Source organism: Cupressus sempervirens, chromosome 7 (assembly GCF_028749045.1).
Source record: "Cupressus sempervirens isolate cs-2001-9-10 chromosome 7, ASM2874904v1, whole genome shotgun sequence".
In the NCBI taxonomy this organism is placed as follows: Eukaryota; Viridiplantae; Streptophyta; class Pinopsida; order Cupressales; family Cupressaceae; genus Cupressus; species Cupressus sempervirens.
The window spans coordinates 162,918,129-162,940,454 of NC_143124.1; the positions used below are offsets into that span (position 1 = coordinate 162,918,129).

Here is a 22,326-nt window from a genome sequence, read left to right on the forward strand (position 1 = left end):
ACAAATTGGACATAGGTATGGAAACAATTTAATATTTCACTTTATCTTGGATGATCGAGTTTAAAATGCCATAAATGACCTAGTCCACTTATCTAACATTTAAATTGCTTACGAAATTTGAAGATGATTATAAAGGACAAATCAATTGCAGTACAAATCTCCATGCCTTAAACATAAGCAAAAGACGTTTTATTTATCAGTACAATATTATATTTGAAATTTATATTACAAAGCCATATTTTGCTCCTTATTCCTCCTTACAAGTGAATATAAAATAACTTTTTCTTGTCAAATGTCTTCTTTTTGTCGAATATGTGTTCTTGCTCATAAATTCTTCTATTTATATCCTTAGTTCCTTAAGGATATGATTTCAAAATTAAAAGTCATATCTTAATATCACGTCCCTTTCTAACTAATATGAATTTATTTTAAATTATATCTATCTATCAATTGCAAATCATCGATTAATTCATGTTGTTTCAATAGTTTATTGTATTCACAATAAATATTATAATAAATTATGTTTCTATAATTGCCATGGAGTTCCTTCGTTGGCTTCGTTTCTGGAAACTATTCGCTAGTAATTTGATATTTGGGAAATTGCTGAGGCTTTTTGAGTTTTAGTTATCGCAGGCCTATCCGTCAAATTTCCTTATTCCTATTTGCACCTTGTCGCTTGTATAATTTTGAACATGTTTATTCCATCTTCGTAGGTAAATCAGAATACAAACTCCTTTGTGCCATGAGATCACAAGATGATTGAAAGGATAGGTGTTTACCGTACAGGGTAAAAGGATACTTATCACATGTAGTATAGCAAGATATAACACATAACAGATACTTTATTCATATATGCAATATGCACTTCAATGCTTACAATCTGATTATTATCATTACAATGATGATAATACTTTCTCGAAGGGGTGACTGTAATGATCCCATCTTTTGGCCTTCACGTTCTCCAAAGTCTAAGTGGAGGATAAGAAAAAATTAAATTAATTTCTTATAAAGTCATTAAATAAATTAAAATTAAAAGGTGGCTTTATATTTAATTAATTTAATTAATTATTGTATTACAAAGGAGATGCGTCTAGAGTGTGTATTAATTATTGGAAAGGTGGAAGCCTCTAGAAGCACAATTAATTATTGCAAGAGAGGAGTTTCTAGAGAGTGCATTAATTATTGGAAGGGGGAAGCTTCTAGCACTTGCAATTAATTAATGTTTTAGTTCTTTCTAGAAGGGTGAAGGAATAGGATAAATAGGGGTGAGAGTCTCATTGTTTAGCATGGGATTATTGTATCGAATGATTATGACTTGCATTTGATAACAGCTTGGATGTGTGAATCACACTCTTTTTTGGCAATAGGGGACGTTCATTCTCTGTTGTAACATTCTAGACGTCATTCCCTTAGGGTTTGGCCTTTGGAATACATCTCTTTGTACTTGATTGCAGCATTTTTAGAATTAATATAATTTTAGCAGTTGGTTCAGCTTTTGGGTCAGTTGGTCCTTGATTTGTACGGCCGCATGAAAAACCTTCCTCTATTCGTAGGGTCGCTGGGAACTACTGGACCCAATCATCCTCGTCTGTTACACCATTTGTTGTCCATATTGTTTCACACGTCTTGTAGTGTCTGATCGGATTTGCCATTCTGTCACCATTAAACTTCGGCAATTTCTCCTTTGGTCCTACTATTGCTACTTTAGTTTGATTCTGTGGTACTTGCTATGTACCCACGTTGTTTTGAGCACCTACACTGTTCTGAGTACCCGCGTTGTTCTGAGCACCCGTGTTGTTCTGCACAACCGTGCTGCTTTGAAGAACCGTCCTACTTCCAACAACCATGTTACTTGGTGAGGAAAGATCTTTCTCAAGCGAAGTTGTCCTATTCTTTGCCTGTATCCGTTCGTCAGATGTATCGGAAATGAAGAGTTCACTCCATGCTCGTGCTCCTTCGACACTTTGAGCCGTGCAAGTTGCTTCCCTTTCGTTTGGATGCTCTACTCTCGGCGTATACAAGTTAAGGAACTCCTCCCTTATCTCTTCCACCAAATTCAATCACTGTCGAGTTTCTTAGCGATTCCTCAGCACTCCTCGGTTTGCTAAGTGAATGCACTCTCTCTGTCTGTGCTCCTTCACCCCCTCGGTGCCTATCGGCATTAATCTTCATAACACTTCCTTCGTTCCAGGTTCGATTGGTAACGGTGCCAAACGTTTACTGTACAGATTAAAAGGATACTTATCGCATGTAGTATAGCAAGATATAACACAGAACAAATACTTTATTCATATACGCAATATGCACTTCAATGCTTACAGTCTGATTATGATCATTACAATGATGATGATTCCAATTCTGATGCTCCAAAGTCCCTTTCAGACGGTGTACATATACTTTCCCGAAGGGGTGACTGAATCATCACGCGCCCTTTAGGATACAATTCTATCCGTCGGCTACAATATAGAATTTACCGACAACAATAGGGTTCTCTCCAATTCTATTTATTTATTCATTCATATTGATTTATTTATGCTAGTTGCATCTAGCTCCCACACAAAGTACACGAACGGCATAGGATCTCCTTATTGGTTGACGTGTTTTAATTTGGGCAATGGGCTTCATTGCTTCAACAATGCTAAAGACTCATGATGACACCCCTATCTTGCAATACTTGTTGGGCATAGTTTGTGTTTTTTTCAATATATATCAAATCAAACATCATTTGGATTGGATTATTATTTTAGTCTCCATACTCTATGACTCTCCATAACAGAAATTACGCACATAGCAGGATCAATGCTCATAAAATTGCTTGGTCTATCTGATTGTCGTTTTAAACTTTATCAAAACTGTGATTATCAACAATGATTTATTAGTTATGCTATAGTGAATCTCCATCAATTTATATCGATGCCATCTGGATTATTTGCCTTCAAACTTTTATATTTCTTGTATCTTCTTACATATACATTGTTGTATTCAATCTACACCGTTTCATTACAATCTTGATATCGCAGATATTTGATTGTTGAACTCTTCTCATGTCGATTGGGGATCTTACTTAGTGTAAAATTTGGGGAATGCAAGTGCTAGTGATTGGGTGGGAACAAGTCTAAGGCATGCCTTCTATTCATTGTTGTAGTTTCTACGAGGGGATATCATTATCATGCCTATTGCTCATAGCAATTGATATATAATTGAGCACTTTGTTGCTGTTAGTGAACATTTTTCCATGCCTAGAATTGGAGCAAAACAGAGTCTGGCATCTCGTGGAGGAGCAGATAGTGGTATACTTAAAGATATCTTCTCCGAGTCGATGCTCTTAACAATAGGAAGGTGACATTCTGATGCAACTTAAAGACATCTTGATCCAATAATCCCTTGAATTCTGAATCTAATACCTCATAATAGTACTGAGTTAAAACAGGTGTAATGTCAACTTGGACCATCAACAACTAGAATATTCTTCCTATGTGCAATGTTAAATGGAAAATTCTGGGAAATCTGCCACTTTGCAAAAGTTTACTGGGAATGATTATATTAGTTATTATTCGCATATTGTAGAACTATGATCAGTTCATTTAATATCATAATATATAATGATTATATCATTAGAGTGGATTGAGATGAATGCTATAGAGATGATTTGCCAGAACTTCTAGTCCAGATAAATACACCCACTTTTCTTTCTCAAAAATGCCTCTTAACATTATTTGTCAAATGGAGGCCCTAAAGTTTGCAAAAAATTAGGGCTCCATTAGGTCATAGAGGACATTCATGGTGAATGTTGCCTAGAGAGGGCATTCTTAATGTCAGCCACAGAGGGCATTCTTGAATGTCAGCCACAGACGACATTCTTGACAAATGTTTGCCATATAGGGCGTTCTTAGTGAACACTGCCATGCTTGGTAGAGGGCGCTCTTAGTGAGTGTCTCCATCATTTGCAAAGGGTGTTCTCAGTGAGAACAACCATTGTGGGCAGAGGACATTCTTAGTGAATGTCACCATGCATGGCAGAGGGTGCTCTTAAGAAAGTATTTTTGTTTTTTTGCCTTAGATTTATTTTCATTACCTTTTTCATTACCATGTGGGTATGTATAGATAACCCAAGTGCCTTATTTGCCTTATGTTGATAATGTATTATATCAACATTAGTTTAAAATGGTATGTTATAAACCATTCTATATTGATGTTTTTTTCAGTCCATTCCATATTTATTGTTGCAAAATATAATATCTTATTTATTTTATTTACAAAATATTAATTTTTGCATATTATTTAATATAATAAATAACTTACAATTATTAAATTAATGTTATTAAGTGGTTCAAATGTTTCCTAATAACATTGATGTAACTAATATTTAATATTATTAATCATAAATTATTTAAATAATTATTAAATGTATTGCAAAATAAATAGTTATCCTTAATTTTTTTGGAATCAATAGATATTATTGCATATCAGTGACAAAAGGCTTGGGGTTGATATATGGAAAAATCTGTAAAGTCATTATAACTGCCTGACATTATGAGTGGAGTTACTTTTCAAAGCCTTTATGGGGTATAGTGGGAGATGAATGCATTTCTTAGTGAGCCATTATGATAAAGAAGGGGATATTATGCAGAATTGATGACATATTTCCAAGGGTCACAGTGAGGGGATTTGAAAAATCAGAAAGTTATTGCATATCAGAGATTTTTGAGATCTTTTTGAAGGATATGAATACATTTATGAGGGTTCTTTATGTTGATATTTTGGGGTCACGACTTTTGAGCCATATTTTTGCCTTTTTGAAGTCCATCGAGGGGCTAAAAATGACCCTATTCACTGAATTCGACCCAAGAGTTGTTACTTGCATTAATGATGCATTTGCACAGATAAAAACTTGATTTGAAGCTCGTTCGAAAGGGAGTTCCAGTTTTATGCAAAGGCAGCTATTGTTGTAATCTTCGTAAGTCCTTCATAGTATGTTTTGTAGGTTGCTTTGTAGCTCAGCTTGATGATAATGTTTCTATGTGACCATTGAAGCTTGAATAAAGAACGTTTTGGAGGCCTTTTCTATGTTCATTTTGTTGTATGTAAGTTATTGATCTGATGTTGTTTTTGTGATTCATTTTGAGTCCTTAAGAGAATGTCTCAGTTTTAGTATCTGCAAGTGAATATTTTTTACTCAAATAGGTTATAAATTGTCAATTTTATTTCACTTTAGATTGTTATTTGTGAATATGATCATTCCTGTTAACATTTGTTTGAGGTCAATCCTTCATATAAAGTGATTATATGTGAGTATCGTGGTATCAGTATTGTATCAATATTAAACTGTTTTACAAAGGCTTCATTGTGTCAAGTCAGTATTCTCCTCATATTCAGATTTGGTTTTCCTGTTTAGTATTTTAAATTCATGCAAGAAACCCTTCTTCCCCTTTACCAACCAAGTATTTTAAATTCATGCAAGAAACCATTGAACATTCAACATAGTAACATAGTACATACCCAATAGTAACATTCAAATTTTAAAATTCAAATAGAAATTCAAGTAACCGTCCTAGCGGTGACGTGCTTACAAAATGGTAGAGGTGGGGGTTACTTAGGTACGCCGTTACCCAAGTACCCGAGTACCCGGTTCGGGGACAAGTATTTCGAGTTCTTTTGGGCGGGGGTGCGAGTCCCCAGGTTTCACTGAATTTTACTCTTATATCTGGCATGCACCGCCATCTGTATTATTATTCCATGTATGTAAATCACCAAGTATAGTAGTAAACATATTTATAGACAAGTCATTTGTGGGCTAAAACTTTCCACAAATTCACTTAATACTGCCTTTGGTTAATGCTTGGAAAGGAGTTTGAGGTCAGAAATTGTTTAGGTGTGTAGATACATATGGTGCATCCTTGTTCTCCCACTTGGACACCTATCACTCTTCACGCTGCAATAAAAAACTGGAGAGCTATGAAATCCTTGCCCACTCGCAACAAAGACAAACAAATAGTCTCACTTGAAAATTTGAAAACAAACACACCAATCAGTTTTTTTTCTCCTCTTGGCAACACCTCTAGCATGATAGAAGTACAAGGCGTGATCAATCCAACATACAAGAAGATTCTTGACAATTAGCCTCTGATACCATATAAGATTGAGTCAATAGGCAGTCAAAATTTCGTGAGTGTTGGCTCATAATAAAAACCATAGAAAATAGTCGTATTAATAAAGTAATGTCGTGTTAAACATTAAGCAAGCTTTGTTGGGATGGGTAGTTAGGAAGTGAGGAGATGCGTTGGTTGGTTTTCCCAACCAACCGATCATTATATAAGAACTTTGAACTATGGATGATGTACCCATGTTTTTTGGTATGAATAAAGTAAATCATTTCCTCACCATCTTGGTATTTTTGGTAAGAGTAATGTATGTTCTGTGTTAATACTATATTCATGTTATGTTGTTGCTTGGAACTGGGTTAATATATCAATTCTACAAAAATAAACTAATGCACTTACATCTTTGGAACCTCACAATAAATAACTTGTCAATGAATGTGTAACAATACAGTAATGATAGCAAAGAAAAACATTACTTAACATAGGTAAGAACATGAAGCCTTTCTCAATATTATTTAAGAACCATTTAATTGACCTAATATTTTGCCTATTACTATGAAATTTTGGTTGTTTGGCAAATTAGTCTTGGGACTAGTTGCTATGGTATAGTTGTTAATCTCTTATTAGTTAGGCTCATATCTCTGTGTTCTTTAGTTTAGCATGAATTTGTATCTTCTTTTTGCTTTATACAATGTCTACTACTGCAATTTTACATTCCGATGACCTTTTCTGAACACCTGGGATATTGACAGATTTCTTCCTTGAATATTTCTTACTTATACAACAATTAACTGTTGGTCTTTTCTTATGTTCATCAACCTCTCATGCTAGGGTTGTGACCAAGATCAACTACACTTGTTGAATTCATGATTTAAATATGAAAACTAGTTGAAATAAGTATAAACATCTCTAAACACAACTTAAAAAATTGTTATTTTCATATTAATTGTGTTTTTATAATTCCCAAATCTGGTAATTTATTGAGATTAAACTATTTTAATATGTTGTTAAAATGCAGCTGTGGCGGCAGATGCATTACTGTAGAGTACACAGATAAGATAGGAGAGCTAGCAAAGCGGTATGGATTAAAATTGCATGTGGATGGAGCTCGTATATTCAATGCTTCAATAGTAAGTATTTTTACTAATTTTCCATTGATATCCTTTATTAGCTAGCAATGTGAGTGTTTCCAACGAGCAGCTCTTAGTTAAAAAAAACAAACATGAAAGCACGAGAGCAAGATACTATGAAAATAGAGGAAGCAAAATAATTTTTTTTGAAGGACTTTTCCTATGATAAGTAAAAGATATAGTAGTGTAGCAAAACATTTACAATAAAAGAGGGGATAGATATCATCAGGCCAATCTTAGCAGTTTATGCGGACACTCATTTCAAAACTTTCTTGAACATTTATTCTCTTGGCTACAAGTGTTCACTCCTACCGTTTGTCTATGAGCTAAATAAAGCTTCTGCACATTTTTGCTTTATACTACCTTATTTCAACCATATAACTGATTTGGAAATTTAACTTAGGGCACGTCCTTCAAATGTTTTACTACAATTATATTCAATGCCAAGCTTATACTTCACTAAAAATTAAAACTTTAAGTCTCTAGCCCATCTTATTTACTGGTCAGGCTGATAGTGCACGGAAAATTAAAGCACCCATTTTTCAAATGATAGATGGTTTTACAAGAGCCACAATTCTTTTCTACCTCAGGTTTTAATTTTGTATTTATATTTTCTCTTGCCCATATTGCTGCATGAAAACCAATTCTGCCTTATATTTATCTGCCGAGTTGTATACATAAACAACCTATATATTTGTTTTCGTCAGTCTCATCTCGATTTTTGTTTTTCTTTTACCTGAGTATTTAAAGAAGAAATATAATTAGTTTGGCTGTGTATTTATTAATGAGTAGTTGAACTTTCATTTTCTCCATACAAAGATGCAACAACATGCTCTGATATTCTACTCATGGTGGACTGCATACTCTCAGTCTCAACATCTTTGCACCTTTTATTTATGGGTTTATATGAGAGATTTTCTTCTCATAATAAAGGTGGATATATTCCATCTATAGCTCTTGAGCCACCTTCATTTTTGAGCCAGTCGATCCATATTCTGTTGTATCAGCCTCCAGGCTGGCTAACTCAACAGCATATGCTTCAAAAAAACGAAGGATTTCCTCTACCCTATCCTCCAAAGCACCAGGTCTCCAATTGTGTGATTCCTTTTTCCTTATTACATTTACAACCAGAGGGGAGTATCCTTCAATTGTTATCCTAGATATCTCAAAATGTCTACAACATGAAAGCCAATGTATGAGAGCTATCAATTCTTCCACATTGTTAGTGTCTTTTTCTAGAGGAACTGCTAACCTTCCTACCACTTTCTCATCCCTTAATTTGATAGGTATACCGAACCCCTAATGGACTAAGATTCCTATGGGAAACCCATCAAAATTAAGTTTAAACCTCCCAAATTTTGGTGCTAACCATTTGGTTTGAGCATCTTCCATATTCCCACCGTTGATGTGAGTTTTGTTCCACTACAACATGCAGATTCAAATACAAATATTTTGGGAGGAAGCATCAACTACTCAATCCTCACTTGATATAAGGTCATCTCTCATGCTAAGCTTGCAATGTAGGATTGTGAAATGACTTTAAGATTTGATCCGGGGGATAAAAATCAGTGAAAAATAAAATGTCCCCAATGCTCTTAGAATCAACATCATTACAAAGTGTTCACCATTCTGACTCTAACGCAACTTGAATGGGCGAAATTGGAGTTCAAATGCAAAAGTTATGGCTGGTCAAAGTTTGGTCAAACCGGGATTAAAGGCCATAAAAAGGTGAAAAAATTAACCATTTCAAAAGTGGTCAACAATGGATTTCAAATGAAAGAGCTCATTGAGATCTTTCCAATGAAATTCATTTTATCAAAATCGAAGTTTGTATGTAAAAGTTGTGATAGTTTGAATTTGTTGAAGAAAAGTGGACTAATGATGTCAGCATGACATCATCATGTTGACGTGACAGCTGGAAGTCGGTTGGTGAAAAGAGACTCGTGAGATTTGAACCCACGACCAAACACCTCCAACAATGTTGCTTTAACCGCTAGACCAACTGTTGATGTGTGTTTTATGACTCACCAAACAGTAGAACAAAATACCGAAATATCTTATCCTCTCTTGAATAAAGTCTTGTGTATGCTAAGATTGCTAGAAGATCATACAATGACTTCAAGGTTTCTTTAATGCCAAGTCTTGACTGTGGATAAGATCGGTGGTTGATGTGATTTGCTGATGATCACAAGGGGCCTTACGTGTTTATTTAGATTCATTTCAAGCCATACTGGATTTGGGAGCTATCTTAAGCTTTTGCAATGAAGTACTTTTTGGAATTTTCACAAAATATGCAAAAATTAAATAAGATGGGGTTCAGGAATTCTATTCTAATCCTAAGGGTAGTGATAACAACAAATAGTACTCTAGTGGACAAATTCCTCAATTTACCGAATTCCGCTTCGCCAAGTTATACTACAACTAAGCGTGAACTGGTGCAATCTTCAAGGGTTATGCCAAAGATTTTCATATCACCGCATACGCCATCATAAAGAACAATGTGTACGAATGATAGAAGTTAAGCATATGCATGAAAGGGGTTCACGCTAACTTTGCACGATGAGTTAGAATCACTAAAACGTCAAAAGTATGAACTAAAGGAATTCATCAATACACCATCATATTCTTCATTGCAATCACCACACATTAACTAGGCTAAACTTAATCTCATTGAAGAAATTTAAGAGAACAAGCAAGCACTAAGACACGCCAAGTATTCACCAAACTCCAATGAAAACTTTATTATCTCAGTAACTCATAGCAACAATCTCATAAAAATCTTCCCTTTACAAATGAGAAATGAGGCCTTTATATAGGTCCTCAATTACAATAGGTGGCCCAGATGATCACAATAACCGATGGCCAAGATTGTGCCACGTTAGCCCTAATTAGGGTTAGGGAAAAGGAAAGGAATCTACATTAATGCAACAAGGAATCCATTACTGTAGTGGGTAATAAATGCCCACTATGCATGCTCGTTTAGGAAGGAGTGGGGTGCAATAAATATCCACCATGCATGTCCATTACTCAATAAACGCTCAGTCTTCCTTGAATAAATCATTCTTGATTCCATTCTCTAAATGCATAGAAGTTTGACTTGGAGACCTCAGTTCTTCATCAAAGATAATTGGATGCCATGAAATGATGATGGAGGCCATGTAAGCTTGAGTCTTTTCCAACTGCATCATTTTAACTAAGATCCAACTTTGACTGACTTTTTTGAAAATCTCTCTTCGAACATTCTCGTCTTCCATGTACTTGCTTGGAAATTTATCTCCCTAAAATGGATTGGAATCCCTTGCTGATGATTATGTTACTCTAGAATTTCTTCATATTGAACTTCCTTCGCCATGTTCTTGGATTTTTGGATTTGAACTTTGATCTTTGAACCTTGAATGTCAGGGACCGGATCACTTAGTACTTTGATCTTGGTACTAGAATTTTGGATTTGAGCGTCTTTCTTGAATTTCTAGAACTAGAGCTTTGTCCTCCTTTTTCTTCAAATGCTTTCAATTCACTGTTATGCCTTTTCTTACATTTTGAAGAATTCCCCCCTTTTTTAATCATCATCAATCATTTTTCCAGTCTTGGGTACACACTTGAAGAGGGTGAAATTCAAGATCTGGAGGAGAAATTTCCAGCACTTAATCCTTTTCCATTTTTCCATGAAGGAGAAAGTTTCCAACACTTAGCCATTTATTCTTCCATGAAAGAGGAATTGCCAACACTTAGCTAGTTTTTCTTCCATGAAGGAGAAACTTCCAACACTAGCATTTTTTCTTCCATGAAGGAGGAATTTCTAACACTTCGCCATTTTTGCTTTTATGAAGGACAAATCTCCAACACTTAGCCATTTTTGCTTCCATGAAGGAGAAATTTCCAACACTTAGCCATTTTGCTTCCATGATTTCTAATTCTCTTGCTCGTGGAAATTTTGAGTGGTCATGGATTTTGTCCATGATGGAAGAATTCCACAGCAACCATTTTTCTCCAAGGTGGGATTTTTTGAGTGATTGTGGATTTTGTCCATGATGGAAGAATTTCGCAACAACCATTTTTCTCCAAGGCGAGACTTTTTGAGAGATCGTGGATTTTGTCCATGATGGAAGAATTCCGCAACAACCATTTTTCTCCAAGGCTGGATTTTTTGAGAGATCGTGGATTTTGTCCATGATGGAAGAATTCCACAACAACCATTTTTCTCCAAGGCTGGATTTTTTGAGAGATCGTGGATTTTGTCCATGATGGAAGAATTCCGCAACAACCATTTTTCTCCAAGGCTGGATTTTTTGAGAGATCGTGGATTTTGTCCATGATGGAAGAATTCCGCAACAACCATTTTTCTCCAAGGCTTGATTTTTTGAGAGATCGTGGATTTTGTCCATGATGGAACAATTTTGCAACAACTTTTTTTCTCTAAGGTAGGATTTTTGAGTGATCTTGGATTTTGTCCACGATGGAAGAATTCCACGACAACCATTTTTCCTATTATTTTCATGCCTTTCTACTTTTGGATATTTTATGGGTGATTCCAGACTTAACTATTTTTTTCTTGATTGACTATCGTGCTTGCTCATTCTTTTGGATATAGACACATGTACCCTTTTGGCTCTTTATCAACCATAGCTCAGTTGTTGCAGAAATAGACCTGCCAAAAATGGACATTCTGAAAATAGTAAGTTGTCCCAAAGTCAAAATAAGGCCAATCTGAGAGGCAGTGAAATTTACTAAAAATAGACTTACTTAAAATAGACTTTCTAAAAATAGTAAGTCAAGACATTTAATTCTCAAACAAGCAAATACTTTCCATTCTCAGAGCCACATGGACAACACTTTCCACATTTGGCCAATTTTACCAATTCTCATTTGAAAGAGGGGACTTTAGAAGATTGAGCCCAATACTACCAAGAACTAAAGCCAAAAGGACAAGACCAAGAGACAAAAGGGGGCCCCCCATTTGCAATGGGGCGATGGTGTGAAAAGCCCACAACACCAACCAAAGATTTTGAAATGTTTTGGAGGGAATTTACTTTTGAACACTGCAAAAACTGCCCAAAGGAAGCCTTGAAGCCGATGGGGGTGGATCCCATGACCACTAGCATCCCAAAATTGCTGCGGCCATTGTGCTATTAATAGCACTTGTTGCTTATATTGGAGTTGTCTTATTTAAACAATAACAACCCGCCTAACCTCATACAAATAATGTTAATTATTAAAAACAAACCCCTTATTTTAGCATGAAGTCGTAACAAAAATTCATAAAGGGATAAATATGAAGATGAGGATGGTTAAAGGGATTATTTTTGCAATTAGTGGTTATAACCCATTTTTGGCTAATTTCATGTATAAAAGGAGGCATTAGTCCTTTGAAAAATCAGCTAGGTGATGAGAAGAAGATTATGAACTTGAAGGCTTGTTGATTATTCCTACACATTGGAGAATAATGTTGCCATTATGCTTGAAGGGAAAATCTTGTAAACACTTGTAATTAATTTTGGAGCTTAACGGATCGGTCTCTCTATTGGAGTAGGACCCAGAGATGTAGTCCGACCCACGGACGAACTCCGTTATCAATTGTGTTTTGTCTTTTATCTCTCTTCTCTCTTTCTTTTAGTCATTCCTTAATATGCTTTGTTCATTTAAGCATTTAATTTATGTTAATTCGCTAAATAATGTTTTGAATTAACTTCATGTAATTATGTTCAGCATTCCTTTGTAATGCAAGGAATCATGGATAGACTTGGACTTTACTAGATGTAGTCTTGTCAACAATTCCAGCTATCTAGTGCAAGCTTCTAAGGAATAATTCAAATGTTTTTCACATCAATATCTCCTCTTTAATTCGATCAAATGGACCCAAACTAAAGATTGAATATCAATTGAAGTTAAGTGCATTCAATCATTAGCTAAAATGCAAGGCACACTTACAATCAGGATTTGTCGAGTTTGTCAAGTAAACATCCACAATTACTTTTATTCAACTAATTACTTCAATGTGAAATAAAATCATAATCTAAGTTAGAGATGCAAAGAACCACAAAATACTCCAAAATGATCATATATATCCACCATTAAGATCAACAATGACTAAACATTAATTTTGGTAGTACTTTGGAATCAATTGTCCTAGATAACTCCCTTATGAATGACATGAGAAAGCCTTTATATAGGGAGTTCAATCAAAATGAATGACCAATATTGATTTGAAATCAAGGACCAAGATTGACCATTTAAGCATTAATTAGGGTTTCCATAAACATCCGCTACAAATATTAAATGTCCACCCAATTACAATAATACACCATGATGCAGATCAATTGTCCTAGATAACTCCCTTATGAATGACATGAGAAAGCCTTTATATAGGGAGTTCAATCAAAATGAATGACCAATATTGATTTGAAATCAAGGACCAAGATTGACCATTTAAGCATTAATTAGGGTTTCCATAAACACCCGCTACAAATATTAAATGTCCACCCAATTACAATAACACACCATGATGCAGAGTACATAGCCGGGAATGTGAAAATGGGCTTTCCTGCTCTATTAAGAACTCAGCAAGTTATCAAATCTTCAACCTTAACACAAGGTGTTAACAAGTTTAGATCCTCCAAATGTAGTAGAAAACATGGTTACCAACTCCTTCATGCATTCATGGTCTAGGGGCCAACTTCATCCAAAATATGGGTTTAGGACCTCATTCCCTTAACTAGGCCAACATGAGAAAATCTTAATAATGGGTTACCCCAATGGTTCCAAAGCATGAAATGGACTTAAGGCACTCACACAACACAAAATAGGTCACTGACTTGAATCTCACTATCCTACAATGCATCAAACCCAACTTCGTGGAGTAGCCCCTATTAGGTCTCCTTAAGAGGTTTTTGGGGTCTAACTTTCGAAAGTCCCAAACAAGTCTCTAAACCAATCAAGGTTCTAGACACCCTTTTCAAAGTTATGTCTAATCCCAAAGTTACAAGTCTCAACTCTACTCCAGCACTCCCTTTCCTTTACAATGCAACTCAGTCCAAATAGGCCTAATTAGGTTTGGTTTACAAAGCAACTATGGGGAAATGGGGTCATGGAATCACACCGAATACTCAGGAATGTCTCTTCACCTTATTCTAACTCAAATCCAAACACTTAGCTCTTCAACAGATCTCCTTCTCCTATTACAACACAAATAATTCGTTCACAAGGTCAAATCCATATAGGTACTTGACCTAGGGCTGGCTAGGAAAAATAACAAAACCACTTGTGCAGCCTTGAAACCTTGGAATCATTGAGAGGACCCATCTAACTGTCATTCACCAAGAGGCCATTGAAAACCAATCGTGGGAGTCACAGTTAGAGGTCCATCTTTGAAACTTACATAAAATTGCTGCATTTACAAACCCTCCTGTATAAAAAGTAAGATATACTTGAACAATACTCAACACAAAGAGATGAAACCAAAAGAAATGGAAAGGTAAAACAAAAATCCTACTCAACCAATCATCTAATCATGCCTACCAATCCATACAGTACAGACAAAGTAAAGAAAAGCAGTAAATTTGACATCAAAATTGAAAAATTCTTGTTGCAACTTCTCCCAATCCATACAATCTGCCCTTTGTGACCTTACAAATGAGGCATTTATACTTTTTACATCCTTCCCAATGGTTATAACCATTATTTGGATAGTTACAACCCCTTTACAACTAAGTTGCATTTTAAAGCAACTTTTCAATATTTGCAATTTAGCAATTTTGCACAAAAAGTTCAACTTTTGCAATTTTCCCAATTTTGAATTTCTACGACTTGGTAAAGATCCCAACTTATTCAAAAACATAAAGAACAACTAAAAACACTCAATCCTAGGCTATATTAAGAAAAAACCCAAAAAGTTCCAAAATTTGCCAAAATATCAACTTTGGCTTATAACTTGCCAATAGTGATCTAGGTTTACATGTTGGTGTCTTTTCATTACAAACATGGATGTTTATCCAAGATTTATTTATCCTAGCATGATAAGGTGAGAAAACAAAATATTAGCCAAATACCACAATAGTGCCTTGGTGCTCTGCACCATACTCCCCAGGTGAAAAGGAACTCAAGTCCCTTGTAAAGTTTTAAAGATCTTGATTGGTGGAGACTAAGCAATATATTTCTGGTTGATTTTGTTTTGTTGATAGACCTATTTATTGTTGATTTATAGCTTGAATTCTAATATGGTATAATCTGCAACTTGTATTTAGAGTTTGGTCTGAGATCTTTCAAAGTTTAGTTTGAGATCTCTATTGCCAATGTTATTGATATGATCTGCTGGACACATACCCTCAAAACAAATTGTAAAGGCTGCTGGACACATACCCTCATGAAGGATATGCCATGCTTCAACTCCTTTACCACTAAGTCAAATGCAATTGTCTGTGTAGAGGCCACCACTTGGGGAGCTCAAGTCGCTACATCAGCGAGGAATGTCTCCATAACCTCTTCCATTGCTGTCTCTGGCCCCACTGTAGGTTGCTGCTGGGCACCCATGGCCATCTCCATTGCTTCTGCCATCCACTCAACGATGCTAGTTGGTACCAAATCGGTCTGTGTTGGGTGACTCTCCTCCACCCGAGTCTGCGTACCTATAGGATCTCCTTCCGGGGCTACTACTCGCGCAGGTGTGAGAAGACCCATGGCTCGTGGTGCTAGGATATGGTTAAACCTTGTACTTAAGTACATGCTCAACCTCTGAGCTCTACTCTCTCTGTCTGACTCCTCAGATGTTGCTAGCAATGCTGCATCTACTGTAACCACTGCATCGGAGCCCACTACATCCAAATGAATACCGGGAGTTCTCAAACCCTCACCTACTGGTATCTCCATCACTCCCTCCTCAGTGTCCATCTGATCCGAAATAAGTATATTCGCCCCTGCCTTAATAGATTACATCATTACCTCTGGAACGGCTGTCACTGTTGGTGACGGACATGACTTTGTCCTCCCTATGATTACAGCCTCTAAAACGGGTAGTGCCTCTATAGTTGGCTGAATTGCAACTGTAGCTAGAGTCATCACCATTGGCGGTTTGAACTGACCAAACCCTGGAATGTTGTGTGTACCCCTTGGAACCATGTGTGCTGTCGTCGAGAGTGTAGATTGTGGAAATCTTCATGGTGTCGCTGTAATGACTTCCACCTCCCCATCCTCTTCTTCATCCTCCTCGTTGGTCTCACTCTCGTCAGAAGAAGTCTCTTGGCGACCACTATCAATATCTCCTCCATCTGGTCTCGGTCGTTTTTATCCAACTGTGGTCTTGCTCCCAAGTGTGTTGAGGTGCCTCCACTGTATAACAGGGGATTCACCTGGCGTGATTGGACCCGGCTTGGCCTCCAGCACATCGTGGTGTAATAATCCCAACTGGTTATAACTTCATCAAACACCAAATTCTTTTATAATTCAACTGTTTGACATTTCGTCAAACACTTTGCAAGCAAGTTCTGATACTACTATAATAGCCTGATTGGCTCTCAAACAATTAGTGCTGAAGAATTGATTTCTTTTTTTTTTGTTGTTGAGGTTTTGTAATTTTAATACAACAATATAGCAGCACCAGGTAAGACATGTCGTAAAACCCTTTGAAATGAAATCTAGTAGCAGCAAAAGAATTCTCCAACAAACAAATGCAATTGCAAATATGTAAATGTTGCTCCGAAAGTGCAGGAGGAAAATAATGCCTAGCAACAAATATAAATATGGGCTCAACCAAATCCAAATTAACCAACACACAATTTAATATAATAACTCCTATGAATCCCTTCACAAATTAGTCAAACCCCAATTTCTCCTTAGCCACATCATAATAGTAGGAGGAATGACATTGTTTACCTCAGCATAGTTTGCAAGATTAACCCTTAGAGAATAATTCACAATACTTCAGCTGTGACTTACTAGGCAATCCAAACCATTATACTTCAGCAAGTGTGAAAACTCCAGAGTCAGAAATGTCACAAAGACAACAGGAGAAAATAAGATAATCAAATAATTGGATGCTTTTATCATCAAATGCCCTCATATATATGATCTCCAAAAGGTTCCAGTTTCCCAAAAGAACTCCACTTAAGAAGCTTCCTCTACACAATATTAAAATATAATAAAGCGCTATTAATATAATTTATTAATTACTTTTGGCTCAAAAAATGACCGTTTCCACCATAACTTAATATTTTGACACGCAAGGCCATTGTTTCTTGTTCCCACGATCTAAATCTTTTCGTCCTAGTTCCAAGGAGATATGATACTAAGGTGACCAACCAACAACACCAACAAAAATAGCAACCTCAACAATTTTACTCCAAGCAAACCTTGGAGTAAAATGAACATCACAATCCACCTGGATCCCATAGGTAGAACTGCATACTATCCCTAGAGTGTACAAGCAACTCTTGTAACATCAACACCCAAATAGTAGACATCAACATCAGAATTATCTAAAAACTGACCCGAGGCACTGAATAAGCTAACAACTCATCAAAACTCAACCCAACTAAAATACCAACTCCATCCAATCCTGAGTCTCCATCAAATTGATACTCACCCAATTGCACTGTGGAGATGGTAACAACCATAGGTACCTAAAACACTACTACCAGCTCGAATCTCTGCCAAACTGTCTTGGGTATGTAGATATTGTGGGTCAAAAGAAAAGTGATTAGCGCTTCTTACGGTGTAATGGCGATAAAAATTCCCAATCTCTGTCAAGGGCTCATCAATATCAAATTGGAAATTAGGAGATGGGTCCAATCTTTGACTCCAAACTACCGATCGGGCAGGATCCAGGGCAATCCTCTTAGCAAACCCAACCTTGAAATCCTTGTGGGGAAGCGGAGTAGACAGAGTCGCTACAATCTTTCCCACCAACCTCTGAATAGTACGAGAGCCTTGGATGAGAGTACCCTCAAACTCTTTTTATGAGTCCTCCTGCACATTCGAACTCTCTAAAAGATACTCCATGAAAGACTCTGTATAGTAGAAATTATGTGGAAACATCAACCTGCTCCGCTGCAACCCACAACTGATCCCTTTGAAAATGTGGCACCACCAATTGTCGAATGCTATCAGCTGTATGAGATGAAGAAATGAATTCCCTTCCAGCAAAAGGAAAAAAATCATCATGAGAGTTTGACTCCATAGATAGTCTTATCTCATCCATACCTACTACACCCATTTCTTGGAGGAATGTGTCAGCCACATCATCACATCCCTCATCCCCAACCGTGGAAGCAAACTCACCACCAACCACAATATGGAACTGAATAGGGTCTGGTGCTGGTGTGGTCGGAACATGCTCCAATTCGATGATCACCTCATCCAATTGTGACTGTGACTCCTAAAGAGCCAACGAAGTACAATGAAGAGAGTCCGAAATCACCTCAAGCTTTTGGGTGAGCCCAACCACCTTGTCTTTCTTTAACAATGTCCCATTACAAGTGCTACCCCACTCCAAAAGGTAATCCCTATGCTTCAAGATCTTGACAGCCTCTCGAAGCGCATGAACCTCTGCTAAAGAAAGTGTACTATCACTATGCTCATTAGACATAGGAGTACCCCAACTAGATGTAGCCTTTGTAACCCCTGCCTCCCATGCAAGCTCTCTGTCTCACTAATTGAACTGTGATAGGAAGCCGAATCATAACTACCCAACACAAAATCACTCATTGCATGTGTGCTATCGACCTTGCACAACTCTGCATCCGAGATACAACTACTATGTACCTTAATCAACTCTTCATTTGAAGAAATGGAAGCCCTCGCAATATCAATATCTCTGCATGTCTTAGCTTCCACCTCAAAAGATAGATCTTGTAAACAATGATCCTGTGACCATTCCAAAACCTGTTCAGAGTCATCAGTTGATACTTGGCAAGGGATATCATTCTTGGTGCAGCGTATAGCATCATCAAATGTGTCCATACTATCTGCATCCACATCCCCTAATAAAGCCTCAACTGCTGACAACTAACTCTACCCACATGAGTCAATGTCAACCTGTGAGTTAATAATGCTAGTGCATGAACCCACATCTACTGACTCCACTGCATCACCAACATCACAGTTGGGTGACTCCATACATGCATTGGTGCCACTTGAAGAAGCGACTAGCCCCTGCACTAGAGCAAGACTATGACAGCTCACGTACAAATCTCCAATAATAATCCCCTTGAGATAGTGTGAAGTATCAGTAATAACAACGGTGTCAATTGTCTCTACACTAACTACGGCAATAGCTCTAGGAGCCTCAACCTGTTGAAGCTCTGTTCCTACTTCTGTAGGGTCTTTTAATATTGTTGGGGATCTAAGTTATACTTACTCTACGACAACAACACTCTTTGTACTAGTCGTACTACCATACGGTGATGGTGCTTTAATTTTATTTATAAACTTTTCGGCCATACAGTGTATAGTAATACCCCACGCTATTTTCTGCCAATGCATTGGTTGTATGACGTACGGTGTTGATACGCTTTATCCTTGCTATGAGCCGTCTATACGGTGGTGCCCTGTGTTGGTCGTACGGTGTCCTCATCCAACATTGCTTGCCGTGCGATGGATTATTTGTTTGCTAAGTGCTTTGTTTGTGTGAAGACCGTACAATGACTAGGTTCTGCTTATATAATGGTTCCTTTCTACTGTACGGCCATACGATCCTTTAGGTCGTGAGCTTGCCTCCCAATCGTATAGTACATGTCATATGGACTTATCCCTTTTTCCAATTCAATAGCTGTTTGGTATGCCTTTCCTTCTAGCTAGTGACTGTACGATATGCTCTTCTTTCCAAGTGATAGTCGTACGGTGATTTATGCTTTCTCTGTCTTGGCGTTTTCCTTCCTAGTCATACGATGTTCAATCCATGGTTCGTATGGTACTTTATGTTATTATTTTTTCATTAATATTTACTTATTTGCTTGCTCCCCAATGACCGCACTATGAAAATTTTAATGCCGTTTACTTATACATTGTTTACACTTGTTTACATGTATACATTATTTATTATTATTTTTATAGTCTTTCTGAGTTGTTCGTCCGTGGAGACATTCCTTTCATGATAGATTTTCAACTTCAACCCGTTCGCTGCATTAGACACTTCCTTCCCGTTGAGTGTACATAAATTTATTGCTCCATTATTGCCAACTAAGCAGATCTTGTATGGCCTAACCCATTTCACTTTAAATTTGCTTGGTCTAATCTCGCTGCACCCATTATAGTTAAACACTATTTGGCCTTGTTGAAATTTGTTCAGTTTTAAATGCTTGTCATGCCATGCCTTATGTGTGTTCTGTGTAACCTCCGTGGACCATTGTGTTTGCAATCGTCATCCATCAAGTTTATTTAAATAATATAATCTTTCCCTTAGGCTTTCCATACCTCCTAGCTTGTTCTCGATCGCGATCTATAAACTTGGTATTATGAATTCGGTCGGTACCATGGCCTCGCACTCATACAACAACTAAAACAGAGTGTCTCATAGTTGACTTGTATGAAGTACGGTACACCCATGATGTTGATGGTAGTTTTTCTCCCCAATACTCTCCTTTGATTGCGCAAGATTTATAAATCACTCCGAATCTTGTTTGTAGCTTCTACTTGTCCGTTGGCTCTCGGATAGTACGAGCTTGATAGGGAATGGTATAACTTGAACTCTGTGGTAAGAAATTGGATGACGTGATTGACAAAGTATCATCCATGGTTGCTTTTCAACTGTCGTGGGATCCTGTACCTTGTGATAATTTGCTCGTAATAAATTTAGCTATGCTTACTGCAGAGTTGGTTGGTAGGGCTCATGCCTCTACCCACTTGGTAAGGCACTTTGTCACTACTACGATGTACCTACATTTTCTTGTTTTACTTACCTTGAGGGGTCCAACAAAGTCCAACCCCTATCTTTCAAATAACTATTGTGTGTGTGAAGGATTCAAAGGCAAGAAGTCCCTCTTTAGTTGTTTTCCAGCTCTCTGACATGTATCGCACACAATGACCAACTCCTTAGTGTCATTGTGGACGATTGGCCACCATAAACTTGCCAGAAGTATCTTCCGCATTGTTGTATCCGGCCCCATTTGTCCTCCTGTCGGTCCTTCATGTGCTTCCTTCAACACCTTTGGTAATTCCTTTTTTAGAATGCACCATCTTAAAATCTGGTAGGGTTCTATCTTGTATAGTAACCTGTTGATCAACTGAAATGTCTGACTCCTTAGCACTAGTTTCCTTCTCTTATTTGGCGACATCTCCCTAGGAAATTTTCCCATAAAAAAATATTCCCTGATAGTTGCATACCAAGATGGTAGTACGGCATTTTGAAATAGCTGCGCGTTAGGAAAATCGTCGTTTACCCACTTTGGTGGGTCTCTTGATTTTATCCTTGATAAGTGATCCGTGCTTACATTACTCTTCACCGGTCGTACCATAATGTTGAATGTAAACTCCAACAACAATAATAACCATATGCTTATCCTTCCCTCTATTATTGGCTTGTTTACAAGATATAACAGTGCTTGATAATCCACATAAAATACAAACGATGTTTTTAGTAGATAATATCTAAATTTTTGTACTGTGTACACCATTCAGAGTGCCTCTCATTCTATTGTATTCGAATTTTTCTTTGCTTTAGATAACAGTCTACTGGCAAAGTATACTGGATGATCCAATCTGTGGTCACCTGTTTGTGCCAATGTCTCTCCAATCACATATTTTGATGCATCAACATGAACATGAAACTCCTTATCTCAGTTCAAATAAGCCAGGATAGGCACTGTAGCTAGTCTTGCTTTTAGTCCTTCGAAGGCTTCATTTTGCTCTATATCTCGTTTGTACGGTTGTCCTTTGTAGGTTAGTTTTTCTAGTGGGTAGGATATTTTTGCAAAGCCCTTTGAACCTTCAGTAATATCCAATATGTCTGAGGACCGATTTTACGTCTGTTACATCCATCAATAGTAGCATTTCTAAGAGTACGTGGACTTTTTCAGGATCTGTCTTTAATCTTGCTTTGCATACTATTTGCCCTAACAGCTTCCCTTGCGGTACCATGAATCTGCACTTTTTCCGATTTAGTGCCAGTC

At 37.0% G+C, this 22,326-nt stretch overlaps 1 protein-coding gene across 6 annotated transcripts in view; it reads left to right on the forward strand.

Moving 5' to 3' along the window:
* The window catches only part of LOC149546021 (putative low-specificity L-threonine aldolase 2), a 216,195-nt gene that overhangs the window by 99,138 nt on the left and 94,731 nt on the right, over positions 1–22,326 (forward strand). For all 6 annotated transcript variants that reach the window (XM_089790955.1, XM_089790958.1, XM_089790954.1 and 3 more), the window contains one exon: positions 7,120–7,231. In XM_089790955.1, the coding sequence (XP_089647081.1) occupies positions 7,120–7,231 (112 nt within the window). The remainder of the gene's footprint in view (positions 1–7,119; positions 7,232–22,326) is intronic.